Source organism: Micromesistius poutassou, assembly GCF_964030765.1.
Source record: "Micromesistius poutassou genome assembly, contig: SCAFFOLD_6282, whole genome shotgun sequence".
NCBI classification, from domain to species: domain Eukaryota; kingdom Metazoa; phylum Chordata; class Actinopteri; order Gadiformes; family Gadidae; genus Micromesistius; species Micromesistius poutassou.
The window spans coordinates 1-11130 of NW_028177364.1; the positions used below are offsets into that span (position 1 = coordinate 1).

At 45.7% G+C, this 11130-nt stretch overlaps 1 protein-coding gene across 1 annotated transcript; it reads left to right on the top strand.

The window, feature by feature from the left end:
• Positions 1–1399: 1399 nt before the first annotated feature.
• LOC311376202 (FK506-binding protein 15-like) lies at positions 1400–10723 on the top strand (the record flags this gene model as incomplete). Its single annotated transcript, XM_084491071.1, has 19 exons — positions 1400–1586; positions 3382–3485; positions 4819–4897; positions 5340–5409; positions 5540–5614; positions 5872–5970; positions 6383–6532; positions 6959–7027; positions 7147–7290; positions 7604–7749; positions 8058–8106; positions 8239–8355; positions 8673–8757; positions 8975–9066; positions 9229–9328; positions 9725–9834; positions 9935–10033; positions 10267–10361; positions 10621–10723. Coding segments are annotated over exons 1-19 (1839 nt in total), but the record flags the coding sequence as incomplete, so codon positions are not given.
• Between the last annotated feature and the right edge of the window lie 407 nt (positions 10724–11130).

Sequence of the window (11130 nt, forward strand, 5' to 3'; positions counted from 1 at the left end):
AGCTGCCTAGTCACGTCAGAGTGTCAACAATCACACAACATCACACGATACAGACAACATCAAATCAAACAACGCACAAACAAACAGAAATCACCCAACATGCAACATAATTTAAAGGCCTTCAAATCATACCACATACAAATAGTACAATACGTTGTATATATGTTCCGTTATGTCACAAAAATAACATATTTAATTTACCACATCACAAAACTGATCACATCACAAAAACACAGATCATCAAACCACCATATCACACTACCATACAACAGCCACATAGGCCTACATTTTATTTGAACCCTGCAGGTCCCGAGTGACCCCTGCTGGGACAACACAGCTCTCCGCCTTCCAGCGGCCGCCAGACCCCAACACACACATTAAATACCTCCTTATTAAAGAGTCGCGACAGACGGACGGAGCTCCGATGCACTTGGACCAGATAAAACTCACCAGTGGTATTAGCGCCGTCTAGGCCTAATGGGTGTTTAAATTAAACCCCCATTGGCTGGCCAGGAGATCATAAGAGTTCATTTGGTTTCCACGGGTAAAGAAATGTATTGACATCTATTTCTGGACTGATGCGAGATGCCTCTTGAAGGAACAATTTGCGGTACGTCATAGTTGACTGAGTGTCGCGCGGGGTTAGCATTCATGCCCTCATCATCGCTAATCCTCTCCCGTCATCGTTTGTCTCATCTACTGATGTATCGAGGATGTATCCCCCTGTGGTTCATTAAAAGTACTCAAACATTGTCTTAAGTTTTTACCCTGTTCTAATACATGTTTGTGCAAGTAAAAAACATAATATTTCTAAAAAATAACCTGAAGTAATATAGGAAACGATATGGTTGCATGATCGAAGTTACGGATTTAGAGCTATGTGTACAATGTGTTCTCCCATTCAGGCCCAAAACATTACCAACTGAAAAAAATCATCCTAGTTGAGAAATAAGAACTCAAATACATCAGTTAAACAAACGTTTTCAAATACGACAACATAAAGGCATAAATAAGACCTCGAAAACCACAAAAAATACCCCAGCTATCCTACCGGTAGATGTGGTTTTGTTTGTGTTGCTGGCGGTTGGTTTCTACCACTCTGGCGCCCTCTAGAGGCATGTCTCTGAAATGACGCCCGGTCAGGTGGTCACTCTGGCGCCCTCTAGAGGCATGTCTCTGAAATGACGCCCGGTCAGGTGGTCACTCTGGCGCCCTCTAGAGGCATGTATCTGAAATGACGCCCGGTCAGGTTTGTCACTCTGGCGCCCTCTAGAGGCATGTCTCTGAAATGACGCCCGGTCAGGCGGTCACTCTGGCGCCCTCTAGAGGCATGTCTCTGAAATGACGCCCGGTCAGGTGGTCAGTCAGCTGATTCCCCCACAACCAGGAAGAAGATTGCACTTTTTTCAGTGTTTGGAAAGAAAACCCACCAGGTCCTCGTAAAAATAAACATACAACTAGACACCTTGCGCTGTTATATCCATTCGTTTTTATGTTTTAATAAAAACGAACGAATATTAACACGCATTTAACATGTTTGGTGGCGCCGACGAAGAGGATGGAGATTTCCTGTCTCCTTCGGGGGGGTAAGTTTTCCATCTCAGGCAACAGACCCTCAGAGCTTGGATATTTCCAAAGTTGATATGGACTTTGGACCAGAACAGGGATATGTTACGGCGTCCCCAGCTCTTGATCAACACCACTGATCGATAAAACAACGTATAACGTTACTAACGTTACCCCTGCTTCGCTTGCTTCGACTTAACTGATTTGTCACATGTTTCCAACTACCACACACAACGGTAGTCACAGTCATAGCCTTAACTTTGCAAGAAACCTTTCCTTAGACCTTGTCAGTAAAGGTAGGGTAGGCCTACATATATAAACCTTCTGTCAATATTTAATGTATTCTGATATATTAGTCCCTGAACGGGTTATTATTAAAAGCCAACTTTCCATGGGCCGGCTAGGTGTCATGACCGATTCAGGGTTCAGATATGGGACAGCTCTTGCCAACAAGGTAGAAAGTCTCGGTTATGGCTTGACAAAGTTATCGGCCTGTCACCTATATTTCATCTCTCTTTCTTTCTTCCTTTCTTTCTTTATTCTCTCTCTCTCTCTCTCTCTCTCTCTCTCTCTCTCTCTCTCTCTCTCTCTCTCTCTCTAACAAATCCCCCTGAATCGAGTTATAGGCCTGGTTAGGGTTGTAGTCGGAGGAGGAGTGTGAGGGCTGCTAGGGTCACATGCTCCTAGTTAGGGAAAGGAGGCAGGGAGAGGGGGAAGCCCAGCTTCACTCTGCACTGGTCCGTGTGTTGTGAGAGGAGATACCTCAGTGCCACGCCTGGTTCTCCATGCGGTGTCATGCTGCTCAATCTTCCATCGAGGTGTGAGCTCCACTGGGGCCTAACAGGCACGGACGCTCACCCCGCTGTCGGACAGAGGGCGTTCGGCTAGAAAAGGTCTTGCATGGAGGGCTCACCCATGCAAGCAGACGGGCCTTCGTCACAGTCCATCTCCTCCTTCTCCTCCTCCTCCTCCTCATCCCCCCAGTTCTTCTCCGTTGGAGACCAAGGCCTGCTTGCGTTCACCATGTCAGTGGTGGGAGACATTGATGACTACTTGTGGAGGGAGTTCCAGGGGTTGGTATTATGTGGTTGAGTCCTCTTCGACACCGGCTGTTATCAGGACCGCTCCATGCGTTTCCGTCATGAGGGTTGTGTGAAAAACAGGCATAGCTTTGCCATTTCAATTGATTTTGGTCTGCGTTACCGACTATTGAAGGGGAGGAGGTACGGTGGAAGTAGGGTTTTCTGCAGCGCTGGTGAATGAAAGTGGTTATTGTGGTCGACTACTGTACCATAGCGTACTACTGCTATAGCGACAGCTGTAACCGTTCGACTTCCGTGCAAGATTAGAGGGAGTTAGGAAATGCCAAGGGTTGGAAAAACGGGAAAGATTTGAAATCCAAATTGGGATGCTGAGGATTTGAGTGAGCTGCTTTTCACACATGTGTGGTTCACTGTTTGCTTGTATGGGACATAATGAATATGTCTGTGTTCATTGTACATTGTACATGAATTTACCACAAATGGTTCGTCTTTCCACTTTGGAAGTCTTGCGCGGCTTGCCATACTTCAGGAGGGATTCCTGTTTCGAGACGACTGAACAGTTAGCAGGACTTAGCAACGACCCCAGGAATCAAAGGCGAAAGCTCGCACTTGAGACAAATGATCATAGCCATCCGGGTCGGTGGCTGTAGTGTTCTCAAGGCTCTGGGAGTGAGGATAAACACGGAGGACACCTGTCACTCGGTGACCGATGGGGTTCTTGAGATGGAAGAGTATGTGCTGAGTTCTTATTGTGGTTGTCTGGGCTCCACAGGGCCAAGCTGGCCTCCCTGTTCGGACTGGACCAGGCGTCCAGCCAAGGCAACGAGTCCTTCCAGTACACGGCTCCCAAGCAGCCCAAGAAGAACTCTGGAGCAGGTAAACAGCACCACGACTACACAACCACACAACCACCACTAGAACCACAACCACGGGCACCACCACATCCACCACTAGGACCACCACATCCACAACCACCACATCCAAAACCACTATATCGACAACCTCCACAACTACCACATCCACAGTCTTACTGCATTTAAGGAGCAACAATCAGTATGACAAACACAACCTTTTGGTGTTACAATAATTGTACGTGAAACATACACACTATTAAAATGCTAAATTAAATGAAATATTTCTTATTGTTGTTACCTAACCCTCACACGTGGTGATGCAGGATCTTGTGATGATGTTTGCATTGCTATGAAAATAACCTATTCAGTCCACTAATGGCCCATGAATGTGGAAATAGATTGGGATGAAATCTGTGTACACAAATTCACATTCCACAAGCACAGCTTAATCCGGAATGAGGAGCCATTGCGAGTCCACCATGGGCAAGAGCACGTTACCTTGTTAGTAATGTCCCCTCATACGTCATAGCTCCACGGATGGTGGAGATAAGGACTGAGGTCCGAACCTCGGGACCTCATAGCTGGCTAAAGCCTAGCCCTACATCGCCAGACGAATTGTAAAATGCAATTAGTGTGGATCATCTCCATTTATTTTCAATTTCCATGGGCCCAGACCAAAATACCTCTGGACGCAAGGCCTACAACCAATCAAAGCATCGAAACGGGGGGTGCAGCACTGAGTGATGGCTTTTGTAAACAGACAACATGCTTGCAGCAGAGACATCTTTCTTCTCAACAAAAGTTTTAAGTGCAGTCATTTGTTCTTCTTTTAGTGAAAATATGCTGTCCATTTAGTTTAATACTGTCTTGATAGCAAAATCAACATTGTGTACTTCCTCAGCTGTCTTTGTTGTTGAAAATGTCTCTATGGCTCTCCTCTGCACCGTCATCATATTTATCCCGCCTCCCGGGTTGTGATTGGTCGGTCTGTCTCATTTTGTATGGGAGGCGAGCCAGACCTTATCTGCAGAGCAAATGAAACATGAAATTGGTCTAGTTCCATGGCTAGCTATGGCCATGGTGCACATTAATACGTCACTAATGGCAAATATGCTTGGAATTCCAGGCTTCCTTATCAGTACAAAACTGAAATGGATAAATAAAATGTATATTTAAATTAAATGAAAGTTTCTGTATTCACTCGGTGCCGATCCAAGATGATTCCTTCAGTAGCAGTGGAACCGTAATGATCTCGGATACAGTGACAATGTGGACCAGAAACGGGACAGTTCTGGTGCTGGTTTTGCCGTTGTTAAAAACCAACTGAACCGGAGCCCCTCCTTCTCCTTTTCCAGGTCTGGCAGGCCAGAAACAGGCTCCACCCCTGGGCGCGCCAGCGGTCCTGCTTGCCACGGCAGTCCAAGCCTTCAGATAGTAAGCAGCCTGTCTCTCTAAGAACCCTCCGTTCTGTCTGTAGAACATGGATCACAGGGCCAACTTGTAAAATAAAACTTGAATGCTATTGAGAGAGATGAGAGCAGAGATGAGAATAAAACTATAATGATTTATTACAAAGAATCGTGAATGAAGTTCAGAATAGGAACTCTTCAGGTTCTTTAGTCGTAACCGGAATGTGAATGTCATGCATCCTTGTGTTGCAAATTGCAACAGACCGTACATAAACAGGGAAACTATGTCAACATCCCTTGTATTCTGTTTTGCCCAGTAATATAATTATATCTCCAGTATTCTCTGTCTTGACCAGTATGAACGGACATAAACACAGGAACTCTATATATATTTGTATTGTCTGTCCCAGTGTAACAGTATGTGAACAGAGAAACCATATGAATATCCCTTGTATTCTCCTTCCCAGTATAAATGGACAGTACGCAAACCAGGGCAAACTGGGAGCTGCTGTCCTGGGGAATCACTCATCGAAGGAGGTGAGATGTCCACTCAGAGTCAGGCCTTTCAGATCCTCAGGTGTTCCTCATTAACATGTTGTAAAGCTCTCTCTCTCTTTGTGTAAAGTAAATCTCTCTCGCTCTCTATGTATTGAAATCTCACCTGCAGCACAAACTCCTGCTGTACCTGAGCCAGCAGAAGCAGGTGGCGGCAGCCACCATCCATGCGAGTTTCGTCTTTACGGTAAGTTCTGGTGTACACATCAAATACATTAACCCGCGCCCACGCCAAACCCAGAAACAGTGGTGTGGATTTTAGTGGTATTCGCAACAATGCAATACACTCAATAAAGACAACAATAAAGCTTTTTTTTTCTTCCTCCCTACCCATCTCCATCTGTCTCTCTCTCTCCCTCTCTCAATATCTATATATATGGCTCTTTCTCGTTGTTATGTCTTTCTTTCTCTCTCTACGTCTTCCTCCTCATCTCTCTTTCTTAGGTCCAGCCAAACAACTACTGCACGTTCTATGACGACCAGCGTACCAACTGGTCGTTGATGTTCGATACGGAGAAAATAGCGTCCGACTTCTGCAAGGAGGTACGTTCTCATGGATGGCCTACACAGCTAGTTAAAGGATGTTATCAGATAGTCTTGAAATACTTGAAAGATAAGAGATACTCATGGATGAAACTTGAAACATAATTTGAGTGTGGCTAAAAGCTGCAGGTCTAATAGGTTAATTAGAACTCAATATTCCATCCAATTGTGCTTAAGGGATGTCACTTGAGTAGCAGTATGTTTGAAACGATCTGAGGGAAATCATTTTTTTTCCAATAACATGCTTTGCTTGTTTCAGTCTAATACACACTCAAAACAAGCGTAGAGTTGATGTTTTAATGAGAAGAGTCACAAGATTCGAGATGCAGCCCAGAAGTCTTCATCCAGAAAGCTGTAAGCTTTATTTTTATTATTATTACCATTTTTATTGACCATTATGATGTTGCTGCAGGTGTGTCTGGCCAAGGTGAACAGTGCCCCCACCATGGAGGGGGTGGTGGTGCAGGAGCTGGGCCTGGGGGAGGGGCCTGCAGTGGAAGCGGGAGACTCCCTTGAGGTGGCCTACACCGGCTGGCTGCTCCAGAACCACGTCCTGGGTCAGGTAGGCTACCACTAGCACCTTCACCCAGAACCACGTCCTGGGTCAGGTAGGCTACCACTAGCACCTTCACCCAGAACCACGTCCTGGGTCAGGTAGGCTCCCACTAGCACCTTCACCCAGAACCACGTCCTGGGTCAGGTAGGCTACCCCTAGCACCTTCACCCAGAACCACGTCCTGGGTCAGGTAGGCTACCACTAGCACCTCCACCCAGAACTGACCCAGGATGCGGGATCTGTAGTGACCGCCGGTTCAATGCTGACCTGCGATCCTATGCTACATGTCATTCACATTCTCTTTCTACTCACGCTTCTGTCATTTTATGATGAAGAGTTTGAATAAGAGTTTATTTATAGTTAGTTCTTTCCTTCAACGACATCACATGACACCCTATCAACCAATCACAACGAGGTGTGTCTGTGCTGCAGGTGTTTGACTCCAACGTGAACAAGGACAAGCTGCTGAGGATGAAGCTGGGATCTGGGAGGGTGATCAAAGTGAGTCCCTCACGTTCACCTCAACGTCCCGCCCTTCAAGGTGTTGGCTAATGTTGTTTTTGTTTGTTGATGTTAACTGTTTTTGTTTGTTTGTTTGTTTGTTTCTTTCTCATCCTCAGGGTTGGGAGGAGGGCATGGTGGGGATGAAGAAGAGTGGGCGTCGCCTGATGGTGATCCCGCCCACTTTGGCCTATGGCTCCAAGGGATTGGCTGGTCGCATCCCGGCCGACAGCACACTGGTGTTCGAGGTGGAGCTTCGACGGGTGCGGAAATACGGTCCACTATCACGCTATACTCATGTTAACCTGCTAGACGTGTTTGTTCTTTCTTTTCTATGGACTGTTTACTTTCTATGTAACTTATGTTGGTTACCACCAGGTAAGCACGTTTGAGGTGATTTAGAGTCGGTCCATGTTACCACATTCTCCTCATTGTAAAAAAAAAAAAAGGTGAAATTATAGCAAAACAACATTAACATAACTTGCATCAGATATATGCCGGTAAAGTAAAATTTCTTTAGATTTGTAATTGTTTTACCAAAACATGTTCTCACGGTCTGGTTCTCTGGGTCCCCAGGTTAAGCTAGCCAGGGACGGCGGGTTGGACCTGACCAGCACCGCCCCTTCCCCTGCCCCCTCGCTGACCCCTTCACCAGCCCCCAGCGTGGAGACCCTGACCGATAGCCTGGCACCCACAACCAGCTCCGGCCCAGGAAGACCTGGGTAAGGGGGAGGGCGGACAGAAGGCCGAGAGCTAGCGCCCGAGAGCTAACGGCTAACTCTCATGTCCGGAGATTATTTTTGTGTTTGTGGTGTAGTGGAAAGCTTTGTTGTTGCTTGGTTTGAGTAACTGCAGTATGTGTGAGAGGGAACGTGGGTTGGAATTATTTGGGTCTAATGGTGTTTGACACCCTATTATTAACTTACATTTCTGTATCTGAATTCACTCTAAGTGTATATTCAATTATTAAATAGTAATTTATAGTTAATTTCACTGTAAGTCATTTTTTGTTATATTTTGATTTATTTAGAGAACCTCCTCTGCGTGCCAAGTCCAACTCCCTCAGTGAACAGCTGGCGGTAAGCGTCCATACTTTATATATTGCTTCTTATATACAATATTATATATATTTTTTATTAATCACTGTTGGAATAAGTGGCTTTATAAATATTGCTCATTCACCCTTTTCTGTTTCTTTTTTTGTCTTGCAGAATCCCGACACAGCCAAAGCGAAGCTCATCTCTCGCATGGCGAAGATGGGCCAGCCCATGTTGCCGTTCCTAGCGGGGGGGTCCGGGCAGCCAGAGTCCAGCGACTCAGAGCTGGAGGTGAGCAGAGAAAAGCTTCTATTAACAGACCTTTTGGAGTCAGAGCGGACCGCGACATGAATGGACAAAGACAAGACCTTATCATTTGTTTGTTTATCATTCTTTTTATCAAAAGTATATCTATTTTTGTAAGGGGTTTTGTGCCTTTTTACGGACATGCTAGCAAAGACAGACAAGTGCTCTGAAAGAGAGAGAGAGAGTGTGTGTGTGTTAGGCAAGGTTAGTTTATTTATACAGCCCTGTGCTCACACGAGGCCATTCATAGTGCTTAACTTAGGACAATCATGAAACGACAATCATTGTGTTCTCCCTTGCAGGACTCCGGTGTGTCCAGGGGGAAGGAGAGAGGAGAAGTATCAGCTCCCGTTCAGATCACCTCCAACCCACCCACCGCCACACAAGGTCTGATCCTCAGGACACACACGCATATACACATGCACGCACACGCACTTTGCTAATCGCAAACTTTCAAAAAGCTTGTTTTTTCAAAATGAATAATTAATTAATTAATTTTGATATCATATTTCATGGACTTTAACCTCTTTGGATGAACTCATCACCTCATGTGAATGCACTGTAAGGGTTGTAATCGTGTGTGTGTTATTTTTGCCACCACCAGTGCATCCTCATCCTCACATGGCGCAGCATTCTGCCTTAATGCCCGTCGCCCCGCAGCATGCTGGGATACCAGGCTCAGGACTCGCCTTCCAGGTACCTCACTCACTCCCTCCCTCTCACTCCCTCCTTCCCTTCCTCACTCGCTGTGTGTGTGTGTGTGTGTGTGTGTGTGTGTGTGTGTGTGTGTGTGTGTGTGTGTGTGTGTGTGCCATCTATTCATACAGTGTTTCCCTGACCTCTTCTTGCCCTGTGCAGCCCTACCCGTACAGCAGCCAAACCGCTGTGGCGTCCGCACAGCTCCAGCCCTTGGGCCCCATGGGCCCCGTGTACCCTGCCCAGAGTGTCTCCTACATGGGTAAGTCCTGCCGCCCCACCCCGTCCCTGCCCCTGGATGGACCAGAATAGTGGTGCATGCCTCTTTCTAAGTAAATGATAAACAGACAATAGACTCATTTAAGTATTGTTTTATTTACTACTCTTTACTATTGAATTATTTCGGAGATGCTTATATCCAAAGCAATTTATAGTGGTGTGTGTGTGTGTGTGTGTGTGTGTGTGTGTGTGTGTGTGTGTGTGTGTGTGTGTGTGTGTGTGTGTGTGTGTGTGTGTGTGTGTGTGTGTGTGTGTGTGTGTGTGTGTGTGTGAGTGAGCTTTCGCTCTGGACACCCTAACCACTCGATTATCCTAGAGTCCCCAAAGGGGGGACCGCATGCAGACAATAGAATAATCTTTGTATTATCACCCTACCTAGGCTCTGGTGATGTCACTTCCTTCCTGATGACAGAGGCCCGGCAGCACAACACTGAGATCAGATTGGCCGTCGGTAAAGTCGCCGATAAAGTTGACCAGCTGAGCTCAAAGGTTTCATTCAGTTCCTTATTAAAGCATGAACACGTAACATGAACCGGAAACAAACAGTGAACAGAACGTGAGTTTCATGTTAACGTTCTCCCTGTGCCAGATGGAGGAGCTCAATCGGCAGGGCAGTCTGTCAACGGGCCTCTCCAACGCCTCAATGGAAACCTCCATGATCATGCACAGCATCCAGAGACTCGTTCAGGTGCCCTGCTGCATCCCTACCTAGCATTCTGTATCCCAACAACCACCATTCTGTTGCATTTTGTAGCCTGCTGTAGTAGCATTCTCTAGCATGCTGCAACAAACGGTAGCACTGTATACATGCTGGTCTTTACAGGTCTATGCCGTTCTTTAAAGGTCTTTACTACTCTTTGACCGGTCTTGAGTGGTCTTTATTGTTCTTTACAAGTCTTTACTGGTCTATGTTTGTGGCAGGAAAACGAGTGTTTGAAGAAGGAGGTGTTTGAGAAGAGCTCCCGCATTGAGGAGCAGAACCGAAAGATCGGGGATCTCATCAACCAGAACCAAAAGTGAGCTGTTTTTTAAAGTACCTCATAGTACCTCAGTACAAATATTACCGCATTTTCTACTTTTAAGTCAACTCTGTATTTTTCTCTATAACGATGCTTCATACAACACCATTCTTAGAGACCAGAGACTTACAGTGAGTTCAGGTACATGTCATTCAGGAGCAAAGAGAAGTTAGTGGCCGTCTTGCGCTAGGATGTTTACAGGACGACTATGGACACTGGAGATTAAATGGACAAGTGTCTGTACCGCTGTGTTTAGACACGTGGAGCAAAGCAACCTTCTGATGGAGCAGAGGAGCGACTCCCTGAAGACCTCCAGCCAACAGAGCCACACACGCCTTCTGGAGGCGGAGAAAGAAAAGGTGCGTGCTCATTGGTCCATGGTGACGTCACATGATTTGGCAGTCACAGTGTCCTTGTTCAAGGGATCCAGATGTTGTTGTCTATTGGTATGATATTTAGGATGGATATTGAAGAACAGAATATCCCGATTATTATTTACTATGACTATTTTAGTGATTTAAGACTTTTGCTGGTGCAAATTTCAGTGAATATATTTTTTTAGATGTCATTAATGAGCAGATAGGGGTTAGGGCATCGTGCTTGATAACCTATAGATAGATTTCTAAACATTGGGGGCTAAAACCCAATATCTTTCTGGATGCTATTACACAAAGAAACAATAAGGACATTTATTGAAAGCAAAACATTCAACATTTCACACAGAAGACAATCAAATTATTGTATAACTTATAGACTTAACCTTCCA